Source organism: Carlito syrichta, unplaced genomic scaffold (genome assembly GCF_000164805.1).
Source record: "Carlito syrichta isolate Samal-C Ts95f unplaced genomic scaffold, Tarsius_syrichta-2.0.1 Scaffold309106, whole genome shotgun sequence".
NCBI classification, from domain to species: domain Eukaryota; kingdom Metazoa; phylum Chordata; class Mammalia; order Primates; family Tarsiidae; genus Carlito; species Carlito syrichta.
In genome coordinates, this window is record NW_007253202.1 from 364,220 (window position 1) to 391,035 (window position 26,816).

Below are 26,816 nucleotides of genomic sequence, written 5' to 3' on the forward strand. Positions count from 1 at the left end.
GGCCGCTTCCGGCCGCCGGGACTGGGAATTTCCCGCCGTTGCCATGGCACCCGGCACTTGTTGCGGGGGGCGGCCCCCGGCGGCACCCGGCCAGGGGGGCGCCGCATCCCCTCGGGCGCGGGGGGGAGAGTGGGATCTCTCCGCTCTCCGGTCCCGGCCGCCCGGCCGGCCAGGCCTCCTCTTGGCGCCACTACATAGGGGACCCGAGTCACGATCGGGGTTCAAAAATCCGCTCAAGGGGTAGCTTCTAACGGGACTCTGTGTTTCAGATTTCAGGTACTCAGACTCCACCTTTACTTTTACCTACGTCGGCGGCCCCAAAAGGTATTTATGTGTCTAGAGTTGCTTCATTTCCTGTTCACACGCTTGTGTTTCCTTTGTTCTTACCGTGTTCCGCGTTTGGGGGTTTTGTTTGCTTGTTTGTTTGGTTTTTATTACCGTTCCTTAGCCACCTCCCAAGCCTAATGCTGTCTCTCAGTTTTAAATAGCAGGAGGGGAAACAGAAATATATTTGATTCAGGTGTTTCGAAGACCACGCCACAGGCAAGGAGCAGAACTCTCATGTGAAAGCTGTTCTGCCACAGTAGTAGATTAGCTCTAGAGGCGAATTGGGGTTGATACAGACAAGTGGGTGCAAAACTGGAATACTGAGTATGAAGTGAAATGCATAAAAAAAACTTAAGGTGCAATAAAATAGTTTGATCACAAGTGATGATTTTCCTGGTGAGTTGGGGCTACATGTTTTCATGTTTTCTGAAAGTTGACATAAACATGCAGCCTGCCAATTCTCTATACTTTTCCCCCCAAAGACGTGGTGTTTTGGTTTTCACATTAAGTTATAGGAAAGAATTTGGGGAGTTATATGTAGCTGGAGTGGATGACTTCTTTCTTTTGGGGGAGAATGAGAGAGGCATGTTTTAATACTAAATTGTGAACAGTTGGAAACAAACCCAAATCCAATTTTGGGATTTGGGAAATAAAATGAAAGGTATAGCCATTAAAATATGCCTTGCTGTCTTCACTTGTTAAGTTAGGATTTCCTTTCTTTTAGCCCTTGAGGGACCCAGTGGTTTAAAGAGCAGTGGCCACATATGAGAACTGTCAGAGATTTAGCCGAAGGGGATTTCTCAGACCTCCCCTGCTGTTAGGACTTGACAATACTTGACCACATTCCAGAATATCTTTTAGCTAATAGAAATGTTTACAAACATATAAATTGCAAAAGAAACTTTATTCTGTAAATACATTTTCAAAAAGCATGGAATTAATATGAGCTTTAAAAACACTTGGGATCTGGGTTGCATTCTACATCTCAGAACAACTTTAATTAAAATGAGTATAATTTTTCCAGTACAAACAGAATGCCTAAACCCCAGGATTGGTATACTGATTTATTAGTTGAAAGCATAACAGTGAATCACCCAACTTCAATAGGTACTTTTGGGGAGAGAATAATAAAATTATAGTATTACTTAATTTGCTGTAATATCATCATCTTTGTAATTATGAATAAAAGATGAATTCGAGCAGATTTGATTAAATTAATACTGCTCCTGCACTTAATATCCAAAGGATGTTGGTGTGTAACTAATATTCTCTTGGATTATTTTAACAGTTGAAATATACTGTGTAGCCCATTGAAAGCATGGAGTTGTTTGTTTTCACTATTTTTGCTGTTTTTCTAGTAAGACATATGGACAGGAAGGCCCTGGGTGGTCTTTTCAACTAACTAGCTTCCTGATTTTTGATAAGATACTTAAGTTCTTTTGGTCTCAGTTTACTTATCTGTGCAATGAGGTGGTAAATTATACACTTAGTACTCTCTAAGATTTGTTAGATACGGGGGTTAAGATTCTTTATTAGCAAATTATTGAAGTAGTGTTAACATAGCTAGAGGTGGAGAAGGGAGCAAGGCCAGGTTGTTGGGATGAATAATTAATCTAGATAACATCAATTTTCACTGAAGGAACAAGTGACATGGTTGGTCTTAAAGTAAGAGATGTTTCCTATCTTATCAAGGGATAGTTTTCTTTCTTTCTCTCTGTTTCTTCCTTCCTTCCTTCCTTCCTTCCTTCCTTCCTTCCTTCCTTCCTTCCTTCCTTCCTTCCTCTTTCTCTCTTTTTCTCTCTTTCTCTCTCTCTTTCTCTCTCTCTTTCTCTCTCTCTTTCTCTCTCTCTCTCTCTCTCTTTTTGTTAGGAGGGGATCACTGATTTAATTGTACCTGGATGCTTCTTAACCCTTGGCTAAGCATCAAGCAGAAAGGTACCTGAGTCTCATACCTAGTGTGGAAAAGTCTGTTAAAAGAGAAAGAGACAACTAGTTAAACTTCTGACATGATTGCTTTGTTGTTTCAGAAACTTGTTGTATAATACAATATGAAAAAAGTTGTTGTGGTTTAATCCTTTTATGGTTCGTACCTAATAGGAGAGAAGACTTTTTTCTGAAAAAAAGTGTAGTTCGTTTTCATTACCTACATTACAAATTGATACTTATTATGTATTTTTTCATCCTTAATTTCAGTCAGACACTTAAAATTAATCCTGCTCTGTTTTGATTTAATGTGCTTATGATATGATACTGATAATATTAAATTAATAGAGTCATTTCAGGTAAACTAGACTTACTTCGGTAAACTAGAATTACTTAATAATTGAAGGAAGTGGGAGTCTTATGGAGAGATACTATCTTTAATTGTATTTAACAACTATTTCATCTAATCAGAGAACATTTCAAGAATGATTTTTAATTCAAGTTGTAGATAAAACTTAGTATATCATTTTCTCTCTAACTTTCCAAGAATGGGTTAGAGTGTTTTAAAGACAAAGGTTGTTTTTACATGTTAATATTCAAAAAAAGAAATAATATTGAGGATTTCATTTTACATGCATTTAAAAAAATATTTCTGATGATAAGAAGTGCCAAGAGGCAGTTTTGGCCGTGCTGGCCAGAGGCCTAAAAAATTGGCCTTTTGTTTGGTGATCTTCAAAGGGGCAGTTAACATCTTCTAGTCTGCCTTGTGCACTCACTTTTGGATGTGCAAACTGGGGCTTAGAGTTTAAGACACATGGTCAAATTCACTCAGTTAACTGATGAAGCTGCCATTTAAACCCTGTTTTATCACATTCCTGAGATCTGGGTTCCTTCCTTTACATTAGTGTTCTTAACTTTTTTGAGCATTTGTACACTTGAGAATCAAAAAATTATGTAGCTGCTTACTTGAGACTTACAGTTTTAATGCCTGTTGATTGAGAAATGCTTAAACATAAGATATTAAGTGTTATGAATTTGGTTATTAATGATATTTACATATGCTTGTAAACTAGTGGTATTTATATGGTAAGATTAATTTATTCCAATAGTGATCCTTATAATATCCCTGATTCCCAGACACTTTGGAATAACCACAGCCATCAGTGGTTCCACCATCGGTTCAGAGACTACCCAATACTGTCTCACAGTTTCAGAGATGTGCTAAGAACTATAAACCAGAGGCATCAACTATACACAGCTTGGAACGGTTATGCAAAAGTCATTTCTTTCCTATACCTTGTTATGTGATCGCATATCTCTTTCTAACTTATAGATTAGCAGTAACTTCCTTCTGGTCCTTCATCTCACTTATAGCCAGATGTAGAGTTAGTGGTAGAGAAACAGAAGGGTGAAAGTGGGTGGTGACAACTACTGAGGGGATAGATAGGAAACCAGGCTGAGTCCCTGGAGCCAGCAGTTACCAAAGCCAAAGAGAGTGCAAGGGGTCCTGACTGTGGACTGCTCTGGGATTCCCTGAGTGTTGGCTTTCAGCAGGAAAGGGTTGTGGAAATATAAGTCTGAGGTTTAAAAATAAGAGTTGTAGCTGGGCTCGGTGGCTCAGCCTGTAATCCCACGCTTTGGGAGGCTGAGGTGAGTGGATTGCCTGAGTCCATGGGTTCGAGACCTGCCTGGGCAACTTGGCGAGACCTCATCTCTACAATAAATCAAAAAATTAGCCGGATGTGGTAGTGTGCGCCTGTAGTTCCGGCTACTCGGAAGGCTGAGGTGGAAGGATCGCCGGAGCCCAGCAGGTCGAGGCTGTGGTGGCCGGGAGCGGCCACTGCACTGCAGTCTGGGCGACAGTGAGACTCCAACTCAAAAAATAAATAAATAAATAAAAATAAGAGTTGTTTGTTAAAAAAAAAGAGAGGTATGACAGAAATTTTAAAAAATAATTTCACTCTTTCCTATTAATATGCTAGAATATATTCTTATAGATTTTATGATTTATTGTAGAGGCAAGGTCTCACCAAGTTGCCCAGGATGGTCTTGAACCTCTGGACTCAGGCAATTCTCTTGCCTTGGCCTCCCAAAGTGCTGGGATTACAGGCTTGAGCCACTGCGCCTGGCCTCTTACAGATTTTAATATTGCTATATGCTTATAAACGATACATGTATCCCAAGATTGTACTATACGCTTTTGAGGCCTCACTTTTTTTAACCCAAGAATATAGCATTAATGTCTTTCCTGTAGAACGGGTATGAGAATAAAGAATGAACTGGGCTCGGTGGCTCAGCCTGTAATCCCAGCACGTTGGGAGGCTGAGGTGAGTGGATTGCCTGAGCCGGCGGGTTTGAGACCCGCCTGGGCAAATTGGCGAGACCTCATCTCTACAATAAATCAAAAAATCAGCCGGGCGTGGTAGCGCATGCCTGTAGTTCCAACTACTCGGAAGGCTGAGGCGGAAGGATTGCTGGAGCCCAGCAGGTCGAGGCTGCAGTGACCGGGAGCGGCCACTGCTCTCCAGTCTGGGTGACGGGGTGAGACTCCAACTCAAAAAAAAAAAAGAGAATAAAGAATGTTTATTAAGCTGAGTTTCCCAATCAAGGATTGAGATTCTGCATGATAAAAAAAACATGATACTTACGTTAGAAATTATTGTAAAATTAGAAATTTAGTATTTGGTAGAATATTTGGAGTTGTCTGCATATGTACACCCTTTATTATGTGAATAGACGCTTATATGGTCATGGGTAGAATGGCGTCTTTTTGAAGTGTTTCTTTTCTGTTTTAGTAGTTTCTGTCAAGATAAATGTTTTGGAGCATCAAGTGTGACACTGATAGTAGTACTCTAAAATTCCTGAAAGCACACATTCCCTTCTCTTCTGGACATTTGCTTATCCTGCCTGAGACACCCATCCACAGCCTACCCTTCATCTTCCCCTTCCCGCCCCATCTCTGCTCAGCCCTCATTATTGAGATCTTTGCTAAGCCAGATTCTCCTATGAGAAGCTTTTCCTGGCATCTTCCCCTGTATGATTCTGCTAGTTGTTTCTAAAATCATGTTGTCACATTATATTGTAATTGCTTGTTTACATCTATTTGACTGTGAGCCTCTTGGAGATGAGCATTCTGTCCTATTTATTGCAGTTTTTCCAGTCCCTAGCATACTGTCTAGTCCAATATTCTTTCTCAATAAGTAGATGTTGAATGAATTACAAAATGAATGCTAAAAGATCTGGCAGGCGGGAAGGAATTTCCTAGCCTAAATGACTAGGTATGGAACTTCTTAAACACTTCAGTGAGTCCCCAATCTGGTGATGTCACTTGAAATGGAATTTCATGTGACTCCAGAGTGACAGAAGTTGCCTAGTGAAGTTATAAGTCCTGTTTTCTGGGTCATGTGTTCAAATGGTTTCAGGACAGATAAAGCAGTTATTTAAGATAATAGGGAATGATGAGGACTATGGCACATTGGAGAATTTGGACTCTCAAAGTAATATATTCAGTTGAAGAAAAAAACCCCACAAAACAGCACAATAGTGAGTAAGCAAATTTGCTAGGGGGCCCTGATTTACCTGGGCCCCTAATGTGTAATTCTGTAATTCATGAGGTACCATGGGAGAGACAGTGTACATGAATTGCTAAAGGGCCTTTGTTTTCTTTGGACTTTTCCTAGAAAGGAGAAGTGTATGTGTGTGCACTGGGGTAGGGGAAGTGGGGCAACATAATCCCATCCTCTTAAAAATATTTGTCAGTCTTCCATTATGAAAGAAGTGCAAGTATGCTCATTCCAGAAGTCTTGGAATCTGCAGTTATATTGAACCTTGTTCTTTAAGGTGTCAGAATGAAAAGAGTGATCATTTTTTAAATAAAAAATTATTTCTCAGCAGTGGGGACTTGCTCACTGTAATTTCATGTTATATCACATATCCAAAATACTGATTATTATTTTTTTTTTGAAGTGTGTTCCTTGGAGCCCTGAGAAACCTATCTCAGAAGCTGGAAAGTGGGGAGCTGGGAGGAGGGAGTGTGAAGAGAGTGGAATGGGTGTGTATGAATTTAGGTCTTCATATCCCTTTTGAAATTACAGCTGCTCTTTTCTGTTCAGTATAATTTTTTTAAAGCAGCTTCATTTTTTTTTTTTTTTTTTAGTCGGAATCTAACTCTGTCACCCAGGCTTGAGTGCAGTGGCACACTCATGGCTATGGCAGCCTTCACCTACTGGGCTCAGGCGATCCTTCCACTTCAGCCTTCCAAGTGGCTGGAACCACAGGCATGTGCCACCATGCCCAGCTAATTAAAAAAAAAAAATTACCGTAGAGACATCTTGCTCAGTTGCCCAGGTTGGTCTCCAACCCCTGGGCTCAGGCAATGCTCTCGCCTCTGCCTCCCAAAATGCTGAAATTCATTTGTGAGCCACTGAGCCCAGCTAGCTTCATTGTTAAATGAATTTTAAAACCACTGACCTAAAATAGGCACCAATTTGACATAAGTTTATTGAAGCCTACATATTACAAATCTTAAACATTTTTTATTTCTTGGATTGAAGTGATATCACTAATGATACCTTTTTTTTTTTTTTTTTTGAGTTGGAGTCTCACTCTGTCGCCCAGACTGGAGTGCAGTGGCCGCTCCCGGCCACCACAGCCTCGACCTACTGGGCTCCGGTGATCCTTCCGAGTAGCTGGAACTACAGGCGTACACTACCACGCCTGGCTGATTTTTTGATTTATTGTAGAGATGAGGTCTCGCTGCCCAGGCGGGTCTTGAGCCCGCAGGCTCAGGCAGTTCACTCACCTCAGCCTCCCAAAGGCGTGGGATTACAGACTGAGCCCCCGAGCCCGGCCACTAATGATACTTATTGAGCATAGTCTCTGCTGTGCTCTTTGCCTGCCTTGCCTCCTGTGTTTGCAACAAAGAGAAATAGGCATTTTGTCAGATTTTTAAACTTTTTTTTTTTTTTTTTTTTGAGTTGGAGTCTCACTGTTGCCCAGACTGGAGTGCAGTGGCTGCTCCCGGCCACCGCAGCCTCGACCTGCTGGGCTCTGGCGATCCTTCTGCCTCAGCTTTCCAAGCAGCTGGAACTACAGGTGCGCGCTACCACGCCCGGCTAATTTTTTTTAATTTAGTGTAGAGATGAGGTCTCGCCAAGTTACCCGGGTGGGTCTCGAACCTGCGGACTCAGGCAATTCACTGACCTCGGCCTCCCAAAGCACGGGATTACGGGCTGAGCGTCGAGCTTGGCCTTTTTAAACCTTTTATAACTAAAGAAACTGAGGCTTGAGTAATTTCAGTAAGTTATAGTTAGTGAGGCAGAGTAGTAGATACATTTCAGTGTAAGTTAATGTTTATGGAAGGTTTAAGGGGCATTGGTTGAACTGGCACGACTAGAATGTTTGAGGATAGGGAGGGATTGCTAACAGGATGTCTGCCAGGGGCAATACTGAGAGTCTCCTGGTTGGCAAGGGGCAGTGCCTGTGCCAAGTGCTAAGCATAATAGTTGGAAAATTATGTACATTGACTGTGGAATCCTTATGCAAATATTTAGTCAATCCATTTAAATTCCTCATCATTTCTCTCTGCAGCATTTTTAAAAAAGACATATAAGTGAAATTTCATCAACCTTAAAGATATTTTGCAATTCTCTGCCCAGATTTGCTTTTGGGTAGGCTGTATTGTAGTAGATACATTTTGCTTTAAGACAGCTGCCACTGATTTCGTTTATTTTAGCAAGTTCTGGCATGTACTATTTTCCTTTTCCATTCTCTAAATTTTTGAAATCTCATCTTCCATGTACCCCAGGAAAAACATGTGTTTTTATTAATAAGGCTTGTTATCTCAGTTTCATTGTGACATACTTTAGGCTTTCTATTCAAGTTGTCTCACTTGAATGCTGTACACTTCCACCTGAATATTTATCATAAACCCAGCGCATCAAAATAATGCCTCACTTCCTCTTTACAAGCAGCTTTTCTGGTCAGTATCACATCATTTGTGCTAGGTGTGGAGATTACTGTTTCAGGTTTCATATCACATCTTCCTCTTCTTGCTGCTAAAGCTCCACAGTCTTATACTTTGAAATGTTTTAGGCATCCTCATCCCTGCCCATGTCGACATTTAGCCCATGCTCTGTTGGCCTTGATTTAGATCAATCACTTTTACCCAGTGTCTTTAAAAAAATATATTTTTTGAGACAGGGTCTCACCCTGTCACCCAGGCTGAAGTGCAGTGACAAGATCACGGCTGACCACAGCCTCGACCTCCTAGGCTGCGGCCTCCCAAGTAGTGGGACTACTACAGGCGTGGGCCACCATACCCAGCTAATTTCTTGTTATGTTGTCTCCTGAAATGCTGGAATTATAGGTGTGAGTCACCGCATCTAGCCTTAAAATTCTTGATTAAGAGCTTCTTATCCATCCAGCTCGTTTACACCTGAAATCCTTAAGCATGGATTTGATCATATTTATATGTCCTGAAGACTTCAAATGAAATTACAGTTTTTTTCCTTATAGAAACCTTAAATTCCCATTCTGGACCTTCAAGAGCCATCCCTGTTAATTCACATGTGTTTCTCAGGCTTCTTAGTACTGACTTGCTTGTTTGTTTATTGACCTACCCCTTTCTCCACTCAGCAGCAGCTTGTATTAATTTGGTATACAGCTATGTAAATTTTATTGATTGATAACATCCGTGTCGCATAATATGGTTGGTTTGGCTATTGAGATCATGGTTTTGATTATCACAGAGACCAGTTCATTTATCTTTTCCTTAGCCACCAATGGCATATCTGTTCATTAGAATATAGAACATTTTTATGCAGGACGGGATAGAGTAAGAACATGAACTGAACAAAGGGAGAATGAGGGGACAGTGAAATTTGAGAACAGGATAAGAATGTAAATAGATTATCTCCATCCATTACAGATTAACAGTTACTACAATAACAATAAAAGTCTTGAATGTAGTTTATTTGCATATTAGTGACATTTCAGTTTGTGGCTGACACCTTCTTGGTGGTAATTTTATTTTATTTTTTATTTTTTATTTTTTATTTTTTTTTGAGTTGGAGTCTCATTCGGTCACCCAGACTGGAGTGTAGTGACCGCTCCCGGCCACCACAACCTCGACCTGCTGGGCTCCAGCGATCCTTCCGCCTCAGCCTTCCAAGTAGCTGGAACTACAGGCGCGCGCTACCATGCCTGGCTAATTTTTGATTTATTGTGGAGATGAGGTCTCGCCAAGTTGCCCAGGCGGGTCTCGAACCTGCGGGCTCCGACAATCCACTCACCTCAGCCTCCCAAAGGCGTGGGATTACAGGCTGAGCCACCGAGCCTGACTGGTGGTAATTTTAAAAGGGAAACATCCACTAAAACCTTTGTGTTGTAAGGTCAATTTTCTCTGTGCAAAAATTAGCAGAAAGCTGACTGCAAGTTGGTTTCCCTAGGATGGTGTCTTTCTGAACATTTTGAAATGTAGATTGAACAGGTGGATTTGTCAACCAAATTTGTAGTTATTTGCAGTTTCATCATTGTTTAAAAATGAAATACAGGTTGTTATGATCTAAGAATTGCTTATAGAATATTTCCTGTATTTAAAGTATACAACTGTGGCAGAGACTAATATAACAACTTTACATTTCTTAGCCTTTCACATCTATGAAGACAAAAGTAGAGACAAAATTGGTGGATTTGTCAACCAAATTTGTAGTTATTTGCAGTTTCATCATTGTTTAAAAATGAAATACAGGTTGTTATGATCTAAGAATTGCTTATAGAATATTTCCTGTATTTAAAGTATACAACTGTGGCAGAGACTAATATAACAACTTTACATTTCTTAGCCTTTCACATCTATGAAGAAAAAAGTACAGATAAAATTGAAAAAATTTTAAAAATGCTATACTCAGAACTGCTTAAGAGAGTTATTATAAGTTCAATTTAAAAATGATCACACAGAAATAAATCAACATTTTATTTAGAGACTGGAACTCTATTCCTAGCAGAATACATTCCTAGAATGTACATATTTTCTAATATTTCTTAAGTGACTGAGTATTATTACTCCTATACTATGTGATACATTTCCCAAACTGTTTAATTAAATGTTAAGTTTGTGGCCAAGTATGTCTGGGAAATGCTTAGTTAAACAATATTAAGCAGTTTTAATGGTTGACTTTTTAGAACCTTTTACATATTAGTGTGCATTATGCATATCCAAGGGGTGAATGAAATGTTCAGGGCTTTTCAGACTTATTTGATGACAGATCTGGAACATCTCATGAAAGTTGTTTTGTGGAAAACACTTTGGCAAACTTTGCATCTTACTCATTAAAAATAGTTTTTGGGTAAACAACAGTGTAATAGAAATGGAAATTACTGAATCACATTGAGCCATAAAGAATTTATTTTCAGCAATTTTTATAGAAGTTGTTTTATGACAAAGAAAGCTTTGGTTAAAAGGCATTTGGCATTTCATGCCACTAACTTTTCTATATGAGGATTTATTTCTCTGGTTCTCTCACTTTCTCCTCGGATGTGCTGAATCCATTTATGATAAGAGCTCTCAGCCATTCTTATTCATCAAAGCCCTGAAGTTAGTAGAGCCCTCTTTGGTACATGATTAGAAGTCAGTCTCATAGGGAAGTGTTAGAGTTAGATAATGATTCTGTGTGGCACAAGTACTCATTATGTCCTCTTAAATTGTCTCTTTGACTGCAGTAGAGCTTCTTAGTGAGCAATATATGATGGAGTATACTTTTGGAGAAGTTCATGGTGGGAAAAATCTGGAATTTATTTAAGTATTTCATTTATTTAACAAATTATGTTAAAAAAATCAGTGAGGGCATCCATCTGGTAAAATCATTTTTCCCCAAGTGACCAAATGAGACATTTAGCGAAAGATTTAAAATCATGGGCAACACATATGTTTAAAATTATTTATGTCAAGACTAGATGTATTTCTGTATGAGTATTGTGTAGCTTTTGTGATTGAGGAGATCCAGTGGAATCTTACAAGTACCAAAAATCTAGTAAATTCTAGTTTTCTTATTTGGAAGTTAACGTGCAAAATCTCCTCTGAATGAGTTCTTGATTGTGATAACACATTTGTTGGTCCATATGTGTCTGTGCCATTGATCTTCTTAAGAGCAGATTAGATATTGACTGGGAGACCTAAGCTGAGTGCTAAAATCTGCTCCATGAGTAAATGGTCATGCAGTCATCATTTCTCATTAAAATATACCACAGCTATACATGCAGCAAAAAAAAAAAAAAAAAAAAAAAAAAATAGAAAGAAAGAAAAGAAAGAAAAAAGTTAGACTCTCCAGTTGAAAAGTAGTCATTACTTTATTATCACCATAGGATTTCAAATAATTTTTGTAGTGAACAGTCAGGTTTATTTGTACTTTTTACTAAATTTTATTTTATTATAGAGATGTGAGGTACAGGTAAAGATTAACCACACAAGTAGGCTGCATGCAGGTGAAGTTTGTAAATGTATTTTTAGCTAAGAAAAAAGCTTGAATAATTTACTGTGAACCAAATTCTTTCTTGATTCTTTTTGGAGCTGTCCATATATATGGGAAAACGAGCCTATAATAGTGATTTCAATGTTTTACTTAGGTGATTTGAATGATGATTATGTATTCTTAATTGAATTTGGCTAAAAACTGATGAGACTGGGAACAAGAAAAATTTTAAATTTAATTTTTTGAAATCATACTGGTTTGGTTTAGTGTGAGCTTCCTATGCTGATTTTCTTTTCTTTTCTTTTTTTTTTTTTTGAGTTGGAGTCTCACTCTGTTGCCCAGACTGGAGTGCAGTGGCCGCTCCCGGTGACCTGCTGGGCTCCGGTGATCCTTCCGCCTCAGCCTTCCAAGTAGCCAGAATTACGGGCATGCACTACCATGCCTGGCTGATTTTTTGATTTATTGTAGAGACGAGGTCTTGCTGCCTAGGCGGGTCTCGAACCTTCAGGCTCAGGCGATCCACTCACCTCAGCCTCCCAAAAGCGTGGGATTACAGGCTGAGCCACCATCCCGGCTGTTGATTTTCTATGCCATTAATTGAAAATTTCCAGTATCTCCATTATATGTAGAGAATCCTTTCCAGCTGTAAGTAATGGGTAGGGAAAACCCTAGTATGGTAGTACTTTCACAAAAGGGTTTTTTTTTTTTTTTTTAGTTGGAGTCTCACTCTGTCACCCAGATTGGAGTGCAGTGGCCCCTCCCGGCCACCACAGCCTCGACCTGCTGGGCTCCGGCGATCCTTCTGCCTCAGCCTTCCAAGTAGCTGGAACTACAGGCGTGTGCTACCACACCTGGCTAATTTTTTGATTTATTGTAGAGATGAGGTCTCACCAAGTTTCCCGCGGGCTCACGCAATCCACTCACCTCAGCCTCCCAAGGCGCGGGATTACAGGCTGAGCCACCGAGCCTAGCACAAAAGGGTTTTTTAAAAAAGAGAAATATTGACATTTCCAGCCTCTGGGGTGCATTTTGGGATGTGATATTTCAAAGGTAACTATTAAATCTAAAGCCAAAGACTTTTTCAACGTCTAGATAAAGATTCTGATCCACAGAAAATTTAAAAAAAATACTTTTACATTACACAGGAATATACATTTGAATTAGGAAAATATAAAATTAGCTAATTATTTTTATTCAATAAAAGTACCTGGGTGCAAAACTAAAATAGATAAGCTATATTATGGTTTTAGTATGTAGCTAATTACATGGAAATAATTCACAATTTTATATTAATTGAAATCTGCTATTAATTTTATTCATATAGAGATTATAAAACTGTACTGAGCAAAAGTAATTATTTAGTATTCCAAGAAGTATTAGGAACCATTATAAAAATTCTTTGCCTACTAATTTCATAATCACCATAGAAATAGTATTTAATAATGCTAGTGCACTACTTATATAAAACCAAGAATTGATATATAAGATATTTCTGTGTTTGGCGGAGTACGGTGGCTCATGCCTATAATCCCAGCACCTTGGGAAGCCTAAGCCTGCGGGTTCCGGATCTGCCTGGACAACTTGGTGAGACCTCATCTCTACAATAAAACAAAAAATTAGCCAGACATTCTGGCACATGTTACTTGGAAGGCTGAGGCAGAAGGATCGCCTGAACCCAGCAGATCGAGGCTGCAGTGGCCGAGAGCATGCCACTGCCCTCCAGCCTGGGTGATAGAGTGAGATTCCAACTCAAAAATAAAAAAAAAAAAAGATATTTCTGTTTGAATACTGAGCTTAAACATAAAAAACGTTTGAAATGTGTTTGTGTTTGTTTCTCACCTGCATACATACATGCACACACCTGAAATACATACTGCAATTGCAATGCATTTTTAAAATTTTCCCTCTAAACATAAAAAGAATTCTAAACTACATCTTTGGACGTGAAGAACATAGTAATATCTATTTCTCCATCTTCCCATCTTTCTCTCTATCTCTATATAATACCTATAGATATTTATATAATTGATACATATATAGATATGTATAGATAAATATGGATATATAGGTATATGAGGGAGAAGGGGAGATTAGAGATCCATGTTTACCATAAAGTATCTGATCAAACTGGTATTGTGTGGCTCAAGACCTCAGGTGTACAAAACTACTCTTATCAAGTAGAATATTCTAAGAGCTCAGAACTCATTTTCTAGGAACTGGCCAAAGACTGGCCCAAAAGACAGACCTTTCTTGGGAATGTCTAGGGTTTGAACAAGCAAGATCTGCTGATTTAACCCTTTCCTGTACATATACAAACAGTGTCCAGCATAGGGCCTGACTGACAGAGAAGGCAGTATTTATTATTCATGGCACCAGTTCAATTCTAGTTGTAGACATCATAAACAAGGAAAATAAGGGGGAGGGGAAACCCCTTTCTAAGGGTAACCACCCTAACTGATTTGGAAATACACATTTTTTCAAATTATTATATTTTAGTTTTTGAGTTGGAGACTTACTTTGCCGCCCAGGCTGGAGTGCAGTGGCACGCTCACAGCCACCGCAGCCTCAACCTACTGGGCTCAGGCAATGCTTCCACCTCAGCCTTCCAAGTAGCTGGAACCACAGGTGTGCATCATCATGCCTGGCTAACTTTTTTTGATTTATTGTAGAGATGAGGTCTCACCAAGTTGCCCAGGCTGGTCTTGAACCTGTAGGCTCAGGCAGTCCTCTCATCTCTGTCTCCCAAATTGCTGGGATTATAGGCGTGAGCCACTGCTTCCAGCCATTTTTTTCAATTTAAAAGGTTCTTTATTTGAAAGATGTGTTATCATTGAGTAACAACTTCTAATAGAAAACTACACTAAGTGTACGCAAAAGTAAAACAATAGCAAGAGTATATATTGATTTATATCATTGCATGCTATTTTTATTTTTTTCAGGGTCTCAATGACCAAGCATAAACTTTTGTTATTCTTGGAGTCCAAAGATTTTCCAGACTGTGGACTTTTGGCCATTATCAATTCACTGCAGAATGCCAGTTTTACTGCTTTTCCTTTTTCAAGTTCTGGGTTCCTGATCTTCACATGTAACTTTAGAATAGATCTTTTTTTTTTTTCTTATTTAGATTTGAAAAATTCTAGGTTTTTTCCTGCAGTTTTGATTTAACTTTGTATTTTTTTCCCTTTCTTGAGTTGAATTATGTGTATTTCTTTAGAAAGTCAACTAAAACCTGCTTCATGGCCTGCCCCAAGAGGACTTTTCTTGCCAGGTTCCTCACTTGTACCACCCTTCCCTGTCTCGCCTGGGCAGCGAGACCTCATCTCTACAATAAATCAAAAAATCAGCCGGGTGTGGTAGTGTGCGCCTGTAATTCCGGCTACTTGGAAGGCTGAGGCAGAAGGATCGCTGGAGCCCAGCAGGTAGAGGCTATGGTGGCTGGGAGCGGCCACTGCCCTACAGTCTGGGCGACAGAGTGAGACTCCAACTCAAAAAAAAAAAAAGATTTCAGTCATCAAAACGCTACTTGTCTTAGTCTGTTTGGGGTGCTGTAACAAAATACTACAAGCAGGATAGCTCATAAACAACAGAAATTTATTTCTCACCATCTTGGATGTTGGGAAGTCCAAAATCAAGTCAGATTCAATGTCGGGTGAGGGCTCCCTTTCTGCCTCATAGATGGAAAGTCTGTATATTCTGTTACATTTGGCAATTTCTGCTGGCTTCTTTTTTATTATCTGACATGTAACAATCCTCTTCTTGGGGGGAGCCTTTTTGTTCAGGAGTGCATCATGGTTGTATGCATTGAGCAAGTGGTGATTCCAGTGCAATGCAAGGGTTACAGGGGTGACAGTCGAGTGAAGTGAGGTGTATTTTGTTGAGAGCTAACTTCTTGTTTTTGCTGACAATGGCAGATAAATGTCACAACTTCCTCCTGTACAGTGGTTAGAAAGTTTCTTTTTGAGTCACGGTCCCGTCCCACTCTTACCCAGGCTGGAGTACAATGGCAAAATCACTGCTCACTGCAGCCTCCAACTCCTGGGCTCCAGTGATCATCCTGCCTCAGTTTCTCTTGAGTAGCTGTCACTACAGGAGCACGCTACCACACCCGGCTGACTCTTTTTACTTTTTGTTGAGTTGAGGTCTTGCGGTGTTTGCCCAGGCTGGTCTCAAACTCCTGGGCTCAAGCTATCCTCTTGCCTCTGCCTCCCAAAATGCTGGATTACAGACATGAGCCACCATGCTCAGCCAGAAAGTTTCTTTTGATATATATTACAGAAACATATGTAGATCAACTAAGAAAATTCAATAAACAAATCTAATTTTGCTTACCTGAGTAATATGGGTTAGGCAAAGGGGATACAAATACTTTCTAACTCCTGTTTCTAAGTTACCCTAAAATAGTCCCAAACAAATTTCTTGTCTTCATGCAAAGGATACAGAGAACCTGTTAGAAGAAGGTGACAGGAACAAAACTTTACACATGCTGACATGCTGGACTGCCTCAACATTTACATTTAAAAAAAAAAAGAGTCTGATCACTTAAGTTTAAGCAGTGTCATAAAGGGGAAAGCTGGTCAGTTTCTGTGGGAGAGGGCACCTGGGGAGCAGATATTCATTGCTGGCTGACCAACCTACCTCTTTCACTATCCTCGTTCAGTGCCCTTTATTCTTTTCACAACTCTCTCCTTTCTACTCACACCTTCCCCTTTCTTTACAAGCTTCCAGATTTTTTCTTTTTCACCTGGCTCTCTTGGGGCTATTGCTACAACAGGCAAGGCAGAAAACAGGACAGGTGAATGAGCATAGAGATTATTTGTAAACCATTTGTGTTTTGTGCTCCTCCATTGACCCTCTGTTTGTCTCTCAGTGTTTCTCAGTGTGTCTATTTACAATATAGAGTATATGTACACAGACCAATAATTTTTATGGAGCAACGATTATCACAGTTAAAATCTGGAGGAAATCTATTATTTTTTTTAAAGAAATACCAATTAGCAAATAAATGAGTTGATTCCCCCCCCCAAAAGTTTGCTTTAAGTGTATTGATCCCATATATTCAGTAAAGAAAAACATTACTGGCTCATAAGTATATTTCACTTTCTTCTTTTTTTTTTCTCTTTCTTTTTTTTTTTTGAGTTGAAGTCTCACTGTCACCCAGACTAGAGTGCGTTGGCCGCTCCCGGCCACCACAGCCTCGACCTGCTGGGCTCCAGCGATCCTTCTGTCTCAGCCTTCCAAGTAGCCAGAATTATAGGCATGTGCTACTACGCCCGGCTGATTTTTTGATTTATTGTAGAGATGAGGTCGCACTGCCCAGGCGGGTCTCGAACCCGCGGGCTCAGGCAATCCACTCACCTCGGCCTCCCAAAGGCGCGGGATTACAGGCTGAGCCACCGAGCCCGGCTCATATTTCACTTTCATAACCCTTCTAAAATAGTAACTTAGGCTTCCTTTTTCTGAGGGTTAATTTCTTTTTCTTTTTTTTGAGTTCGAGTCTCACTCTGTCGCCCAGGCTGGAGTGCAGTGGCATGCTCCTGGCCACTGCAGCCTGGACCTGCTGGGCTCAGGTGATCCTTCTGCCTCGGTCTTCCAAGTAGCTGGAACTATAGGCACACACCACCACACCTGGCTAATTTTTTGATTTGTTGTAGAGATGAGGTCTCACCAAGTTGCCCAGGCTGGTCTTGAACCTGCCAGTTCAGGCAATCTTCTCACTTCAGCCTCCCAAAGTGCTGGGATTATTTCTAAGAGGTATTGGAAACCATGTGGTAAGAAAGAGGACAGAATTATAAAATCAGATTCAATATGAAAGTAATAACTGGTACTTTTGGCACAGATCTTGTTTACTTTGTTAGGTCCTGAGGGAATGTCTGATTTTCATAGAATTGATGCCCTGCTGTTAAAACAAAGAAACAAACAAACAAAAACTACTTTTGGAAGCTTACTTGAGAAAGCATCTGAACACCTTAAGTGTATTAGAAATTTTGTAAATGGTTAAAATTTTATAAAATCCTTATGAATTTAAAAGATAGACTTTAGTTATCCTAAAAAGGAATTTATATAGATAATTTCCCAATAATAGTATACAAATGGGTTTTAGTTTTAACTAAAAAGAATATGTATTACTAGGGGTATCATAGAAAAATAATATATCTGTGCCCATTAGAAAATATTACTTTAAAAATTATTTTTAATGACAAGAACTTAATGACTCTCTTTTGTTTCATTAAGAAAAATGTTTCAGTAAAATATAGTTGAACAATTGAGTTTTGTTTTCCCAATATCTGCAAACTTTTTTTGAGGGGGGTGCTTAAAATTAAGTGAATTTTGCTTTGGGTCCATTTCATTCATTCTGGAAGGTTTGATGAGCCACTGATCTGTGAGGCGAACATCATTTAATCATCCTTGTTGTGGTTAGGACTTTTAAGCATTTTCTTTCAGATCCTGTCTACTTAAAATGAAAGGGATTAGCATTGGAGAGCCACAAAGGAGGTATGGTAAGCATTCCTTTTTGATATCTACAGCAGCAAGTTTGCATGTGATTCATTATTCTTACAGCTTTGAATCATCTTCATATGTTTAATTCCGATTTCAACTGGTTGTGAAACGTTTGATTTAAAACAAAATTAAAGTCCTCTCTTTGAAGTTAGCTGCAGAGGAGACCTAAAAATCAGAACACGGTTTCTTTCAACCCAAAGTTCTTAAGCTGTGAGTTACAGGACTTGGTAAAATGGTTTAGTGTGGCCGGGCTCGGTGGCTCAACCTATAATTCCATGCTTTGGGTGGCCGAGGTGAGTAGATTGCCTGAGCCCGCGGGTTCGAGACCCACCTGGGCAACTTGGCAAGACCTCATCTCTACAATAAATAAAAAAATCAGCCAGGCATGGTAACACGTGTCTGTAATTCTGGCTACTTGGAAGGCTGAGGCGGAAGGATTGCCGGAGCCCAGCAGGTTGAGGCTGCGGTGGCCGGGAGTGGCCACTGCACTCCAGTCTGGGTGACGGAGTGAGACTCCAACTCAAAAAAAAAAAAATAGTTTAGTGTGATCATGAATCCACTCACTGTCATTACTGTAATCTGGTTAAGGACACTTTACACCTTAATCTTCCATTTTGTTTTTCTGTCTCCCCACACCCCATTCTTTCTCAGCTTGTTGCTTGTTTTGAATGGCAACCAAATAATCAAGCTTGTCAGAATTGTGTTTAAAATGACACAGACTTTATAATAGGACCTAGGAAAATGTAGGGACATGTCTTGTGACATTTTTTTTTATGATTTAAAACCTTTTGTGGCCAGGTGTGGTGGCTTAAGCCTGTAATCCCAGCACTTTGGGAGGCTGAGGTGAGAGGATTGCCTGAGCCTAGGGTTTGAGACCAGCCTGGGCAACTTGGCGAGACCTTGTCTCTATAATAAATAGAAAATTATCCAGGCATGGTGGTACATGCCATAGTTCCAGCTACTTGGAAGGCTAAGGCACAAGAAGCGCCTGACCCCAGCAGGTTGAGGCTGCGGTGGCCGTGAACATGCCACTGCACTCCATCTTGGGCGACAGTGAATTACAGGCATGCGCCACCATGCCCAGCTGATTTTTTTGATTTATTGTAGAGATGAGGTCTTGCTGCCCAGGTGGCTCTCGAACCCGCGGGGCTCAGGCAATCCACTCACCTCAGCCTCCCAAAGGCGCGGGATTACAGGCTGAGCCACCAAGCCCAGCTTTTAGTCAAAAACATTTGATGCAACATCTTTTGCTTGTAAATTGTTCATTTCATGTGAATATTTCATTTAAACAAAAAGATTGTCTACCAGAATAAGAAACTGACATTTTCTAAGTTAAATTTTAATGTAATAATTTGAACCTTTTAATAGTCCCTTAACATTTTCAGTTCTTGTGCTAATATTAATTCTATGTTATTAAAGAGAATTAAATGATATTCAATATGATAACTGCCTTGTTACTGCAGAAGTTTGGCATTTTAAATATCAGATGTTTTAAGTTAAAAAATTCCCAGTCCCCTACAGCACAGAGAGATAATACATGCTTGCTTGTGCCCCTTTAATTTTTCCCCTATAAAATTAAGCCTAGGGGCCTTATACTATTTTACATTCTCAAAATTAGGTCATGTAAATGTTGTGTCAGACTTTCAATTCATAACTAGTATCCTCATGAATAGTGAACAGTGAAGATAAGATATATTTATATTCTTCTAATTGCTTAGCTGTGGACCAGAAGTGAACAGATAGTGAATGGTATTTACAGATGGTAGTAAACTGTTTATCTTATATCCACGTATCATGACCTTATTTTTTCCCTTCCTAAACTAATATTGGAACATATGGTCTAATAAATGTGAGTACATTTGGGGAGGGCAGGATAGAATGGTTCAAATTGGTAATGACCTGGAAAAGCTTTCGTTCCCAGCATTTATGGATTAGGAGGAGGAAGGACCGAAAAGGAATTTTAAAAGCGGTGGAATGGTCAATAGTATAGATTAGCAGCAAAACTCAGACTCTATCATGAAGAGAGTGAGGAGTGTTCCCACAGTTAATGCAGTAATGCTTTGGGAGCTAACATGGAAAGACATCCACCTAGGAGATGATTAAAATCTCCTTATCCTAGCTGGATTGTGAATGTTTTATTTACTTTGAAGAAGTTGTTAACCCTTCTCATAGATGCCATCAATTTCAGAGTAATGTAAATACATTTTCCCTTTGGCTATTTTACAAGGACATTGAGGATTAATTAAATTTAAAAGAAAGTAGTGCAGTGAACTCCCAGGAGACAGAGGGAGCTGTTTATCATTTTTCTCATGATTCTTTCTTTATTCATTCACTTTACAAATATTTGTTGAATACTAATTATAACGAAGGAACGATACCAAATACCCTAATTGGGTATACAAAAATGAATGATTAGGATGACTTCTGCCCTCATTATGTTATGTGTTCATATGTTCTTCTTAAAAATTTCATTATATTATGAGTAATTGTGCGTGGATATAATATTGCTAGTCTCAGCAATAGTTGATCTTTAAAGTCACTGATACTTTTTTTCACTTTGTATGTTCAATTTTTTTTCTAAATGTAAAACTACCTTTGATCTACTATAAGAGATGTACAACATAACTTCATTTTTAAATGTTGTAATCAATAATATATGAGCTATATTTTTAACCAAAAATAAATACTTCTAATAGCAAACTGAAATTACTGCATACTCCTCCTCCATTAAAATACATTATATGACACATTCAGAAGAGTTTTAACTTCATATTATTTGTGAAATTACCACTAAGTAGAAATTTAAAAAAGAAAGTCTCTAATGTTTATATCTTAGCATTAAAGACATGTATTCTACCGACTGAATTAAAATATATTAGTTATCAGAAAGGTGAACTTGGACATTTTCTGTAAGCACATATAGGCTATTCTAGTAGGAGAATGCATATAATTTCCCAGGGAAACTGGTGAAGGTTTCCTAGCTTAGGTGACTTTTTCGCTGGTTTTTGTTTACTAAAAAATGAGCATTTGAATGAGCAATTTTGACTACGAACCTGAAAATTTTTATTTTTCATTTCAGTCTGAGCAAGTAAATATAGATAAATTCATATTGTGTTTCTGGTTCTCTCCTCTGGGTTTGAAAAGAAGTAAATACTCTGTTTCTAAATTAGTATAGAAGAGAAGAGACTTTCTCTCTTTGATTTATTTCTCAATTTGGGTTTGTGCTTTTGGAAAAGGAAAATAATGGTTCTGAAATCAGTAGCCTTTGTCTATGTCAAATACACAGACATATTAATTTTGGGAAACTGGTTGTATATATAAAACAATAGTTAGGCACGAGTCTTTGATAAAAATCTGTAAAGATGTAAGAATGCCGACTTGACATGAAAATTATGGGCTGAAAAATTACTGGATTGAAAATGTTGTGATAACAAAAATTTTATATTCTATTCTAAAATTATATATTCCATTTCTTTTTTAACATATGCCACGTTAAAAAAAAAAGGATAAAATACCTAAGTCTAATCGTAACAGAGCACCAGCAGCCAGCTTCTGCTTAAATAACATGAACCTGTTAGAGAACTTATGATAATATTTAGGGCCAAGCTAATGTCATTTGTGAACCAGAGACTATAGTGATTTCCAGGATTCATTTGACTTGTGTCTTTATAGTACAGACTTTAAAAAATGATTATCATTAGGATGGCTACTCCGATAGCCAGGAGCTTAGGAAGTGTCACAGATGCCATGCATTTGTATTCTTGCTTTCTGTTCCTTTCCCTGAAGTGGGGTGTGGCATATGGGTGATTATGGTCTCTTTGTAGGAGGTGTGCTTGCAAGGCTTTCAGGGTTCTGCTTCCGTTCTGTTTCGTGAAGATGATCAAATCATTTAAGGCCTTTGTTGCTTCAGCTGTCCTACTTAACAAAACATTTGCTCTAGACTACTTGACTATAAGCTCCTTGTTCAGAAATACAAATTTAATAATATTCTTAATCATTCTCTGTGCATTGAGTTTAAGTATGTCATTTATATCTGATTAAGTGAATGGGAATAGGCAAGACAGGATTTCTAGAATGCCAGGTCACTGTCTGTGCATGCAGAACCACACAAGAACTTGTGTACCTTGACATTGTGCAGGTCAAGATGCTAATGATGGAATACCCAGCCCAGACTGCTTTCAATAAAGGAGGATATCCCTGTTTCTCTAACTCTAGATTCGATGGCAAAATGGGTTTCTGGTTTGATTGGTTTAGGATTTAACAGTGTCTTCAAGGACATGATTTCTTTTCAAAAGTCGGCTTTTGCCTTCTTGTCAGCTAGTGTTGTTTCCCCTCTGGGATTGCAAGACAGAGGTGTACAGCTACAGTGGTTTTTCTTTTTCCATATCCAGAGAGGGGAGGTGCTTTCAGAAACTGATTATGTTAGGCCTAAATTCCATGTCCCATCCCTAGAGTCAGGGGTAAAATTAGTTATTCTCAAATTAGCCATCCTGAGGAAGATATGATGTAGTAATGAATAGCAAGAACATTTCTAAGAAAACGTTTCTAAGGGGTAGATGTTGGGGTGCCACAGCCGTAGAATCTACTAGTGAGAGGGTTTTTAAAATTTTCATTTCATAACTTATTTTTCTGCTTGGCCTTGGAAAAATCTAGGGAACAGTTAAACTTATCTTAAGTAAATAAATGTACTTTGCCATGTAAGAATAGTTCACTCTGATAGATGGCATCTGCAACACAGAGAACAAGTCTGCCCAGACTTCAGTAACTACTGTCAGTATTTCTGTCATGAACTTCAAAGATCCCTGGTAAGCAGGCATTGCATAAGAAGAAGCATCACAAAAGATAGCGATTCATCGGGAAATATATCAGAATATGTCATAATCAACCACGCCATTCCAATGCATGTAGCGGGGGTAATGATAAATATTTTTTTGTACAGTTTTCTACAATTTATTTAAAACTTATGTGATGTTATTGGTGTAGGGTTCAAACCCACATGCATGTATAATATAGAATATAGATTACTTTGATAGGAATTAAAAATTAGCTAATTCACATCTTCATATATATAAGTAATTATGAACGATTTCAATTAATATGTACATAATGCCACAAGATAATTCTGGCTTGACTCTAAAGTAGTATTTAACTTTTTTTACTCAAAGAAAACCTACCACTTATAGTTACATACATTTTATTATATAGCCTTGTCGGTGAAGAAAATTAAGAATATTGTGATATATTATTGGTTGAGCTTTGGTCCCAAGGCACCCAGACGAAAAAATAGTGATTTAGGTACACTTGATCTTGGACAACATTATCATTCAGAACTGCCTCCTTGTTTGTGCCAGAGTATGGGGTAGGGCTTGGGAAGATATTTAACTATTTTTAAACATCATTTTTCTTTTTCTTTTTTTTTTTTCGAGTTGGAGTCTCTCTGTCACCCAGACTGGAGTGCAGTGGTCACTCCTGGCCACTGCACCCTCGACCTGCTGGGCTCCGGCGATCCTTCTGCCTCAGCCTTCCAAGTAGCTGGAACTACAGGTGCACGCTACCATGTCCGGCTAATTTTTTTGATTTATTGTAGAGATGAGGTCTTGCCAAGTTGCCCAGGTGGGTCTCGAACCCTCAGGCTCAGGCAATCCACTCAACTCAGCCTCCCAAAGCGCTGGGATTACAGACTGAACCACTGAGCCTGACTTCATTTTTCTTGATAAGTTGTTTAAGCTGCTGTTTTGACCTTCTGGCATTTTGGGGAAGAGATCTTTAATCCACCAGTTACTTGAGGTGTGATTTTCCAGGAATGAGCTCTTTGAATCTGTAAGCTGGCTTCTCTGTCCTTTTTTCCACCCCATCCACTCTTGTTAGCTATTAGAGCTTTGATTTTCTTGGCTAACATGGACGTTTTCTGCATTTACTGACTATGGCCTAAGTTATACTGCAGAAACCAAACCAAACCACTCTGAAATTTGAGCCAATAAATTCCACTGAGAATTTTTTTTCTTTTATTTTGTTCATTCATTCATTCACTCACTCATCCTTTCTTTCTCTTTCTCTCTCTTTCTCTCTTTTTTTTTTGAGTCAGAGTCTCACTATTGCCCAGACTGGAGTGCAGTGGCATGATCACAGCTACCACAACCTCGACCTGCTATGCTCAGGCTATCTTCTGCCTCAGCCTTCCAAGTAGCTGGAACTATAGGTGTGCACCACCATGTCCTGCAGATTTTTTGATTTATTGCGGAGGCGAGGTCTCGCCATATTGCCCTAGCTGGTATTCTTTTTTATTCTCTGTATCCATACTCGGCCAGTGGAGGCCCATGCTCCATAGAATCTTTTGGCGAATCAGATGGAAGGACTGCCATCTTGTATGTGCATTATCTGGAAACACTTTCTGTTGGTCTTCATTTCAGAGAAGAGGAGAAACTGGAGAATTCTATTTGAGTTTTTCACTGTCTTAGCCCAGAAGTGATGCATATCACTTGCTCTCACATTTCATGGACTCACATTAGTCTTGTAGACCCAACCAACTATAAAGGTTGCAGTGAAAGGGAGCAAAAGGAATATTTGGTGAGCATTGCTGCCCATGCTTTCTTTTTCTTTTCTTTTCTTTTTTTTTTTGGAGTTGGAGTCTCACTCTGTCTATGACCCAGTGAATGTTGCAATTTCTTAATACCTGGTGAGGTTGATGGGAACCAGTTCATTTCCTTGCTCTCCTTCTCACTGAGCGGTAGAAGAGTCTCTTGGAATCCACAGATCTACATAACTCCTAAATGAGGCATAGGTCTTACCATGTACCCGGTTTGCAGGTGTTTCTATTGAGGATTCTTTTGAAAACACTCTCATTCCAGATCAAGTCTGCTGAGACTGGTATTTTGGGGACTATTCCACTGTCCCTCACATTCATTCTTGGTTCTTACTCAATAGCTAAAGTTTTCTGATCATTCACCTACTTTTTTTTTTTTTTTTGAGTTGATGTCTCACCCTATTGCCCAGGCTGGAGTGCAGTGGCATGCTCACGGCCACCGCAGCCTTGACCTGCTGGGCTCAGGTGATCTTTCCACCTCAGCCTTCCAAGTAGCTGGAACTACAGGCTCAAGCCATCACAACTGGCTAATTTGAAAACTTTATTGTGGAGATGAGGTCTTGCCAGGTTGCCCAGTCTGGTCTCAAACCTATGGGCTCAGGCAATCCTCTCACCTCGGCCTCCCAAAGTGCTGGAATTATAGCCGCGAGTCACTGCACCCGGCATTCACCTGCTTTTGTTCTCTCATTTCTTTGCTCTTCTGCTTCTATGTAAACCCAAGGGAACAAGGGAGACATTTCTAGCCTCTGCATGGGAAACATGCTGCAGAGGATAGAGGGTGAAAAAAGTTGGAATAGCCACTGTGAAGAGGTTTGAAAAGGAAAAGAGAGATGCCTATCGCTGCTTTCTTTCCCATCCTGTGCAAAATCTTCTGGTCTATTAAAGTGCTTAGTTTTGCTATGCCAGCCTTTCTTCTCCCTCACTGGTCTTTACCAAACTCCTGGTTATTCTCCCTCCCTCATTTTTGGAGGACTTTGGTGTACCCGGTTTGTAGTCTTCTAGTTAAACCCCAGTCCAGCCAGCACACAAGTGACTTCAGGATCCACATTGATGACCCACTTGCTATCCAGAGAACCCTTCATTTCATCACTATCTCATCACTAGTATTTTCACATCACTCCTATTTTTCACCTCTCCCGTAGCCACCATCTGGAACTTGCCATTCCTTGGAACTGCTTTAACTCTAGCATATTAAACTCACACCTTACTCTCTGAAAGCAGTATCCTGTCATTCCAGCTTATATTATTACTGCCACTTCATTGAGACTATTGATCTCATGGCCCATTTACTTTCTTTGTATTAACTTCCTATCAATTTTACCCTTCCTTTTTTAGCCATGGTCCATCATTTCAAAAACTCATTGGTCAGTATACTCTAAAATTTCTTGTCCTTTTATTCTTTTATTAGACCCATCTAACAAAACTACATCTAAAGATCTGTAGTCCACTTCTAGGCACAGGCTGATAACATTACTAGAGATAGATAGCAATTCATAGTCCTAAATGTATGCTCTCCAACCCAATGGACCCCTCATATATCAGAACGTAAATGGTGGAAATAATGTTGACTAGTGGGAAGCAAGCTCTCTTTCTGATTATCTGTAATGGTTTTAAGTGTTTTATTTATCACCCTTCTCTACACTTCTCATACTTCTTATTTCTTCAGCTTCTTCTTGATGACTTTACATCAAAATTCACATAAAAGTTATTAACCCAAAGGCGGCAACTCTTTCTACTTCTAGCCAGATACCTACAACCATACATGCCCTCCATCATTCTTTCTTCCTTCATTAAAATCTTCCTGGAAAGAATTCTCTGACTTATGCCGGGCACCACCACATCTCTTTCATGACCTTTTCTTTTCTTTTTTTAGTAGGAGTCTCACTGTTGCCCAAACTGGAATGCAGTGGCATGCTCATGGCCACCGCAACTTCAACCTGCTGGGCTCAGGTGATCCTTCTGCCTCAGCCTTCCAAGTAGCTGGAACCACAGGTGCATGCCACCATGCCCAGCTA

General features: G+C 39.4%; 1 protein-coding gene across 2 annotated transcripts in view; it reads left to right on the forward strand.

Moving 5' to 3' along the window:
- The window catches only part of PARP8 (poly(ADP-ribose) polymerase family member 8), a 194,175-nt gene that overhangs the window by 1,962 nt on the left and 165,397 nt on the right, over positions 1-26,816 (forward strand). For both annotated transcript variants that reach the window (XM_008066783.2, XM_021716967.1), the window contains exon 3: positions 270-324. In XM_008066783.2, the coding sequence (XP_008064974.1) occupies positions 270-324 (55 nt within the window). The remainder of the gene's footprint in view (positions 1-269; positions 325-26,816) is intronic.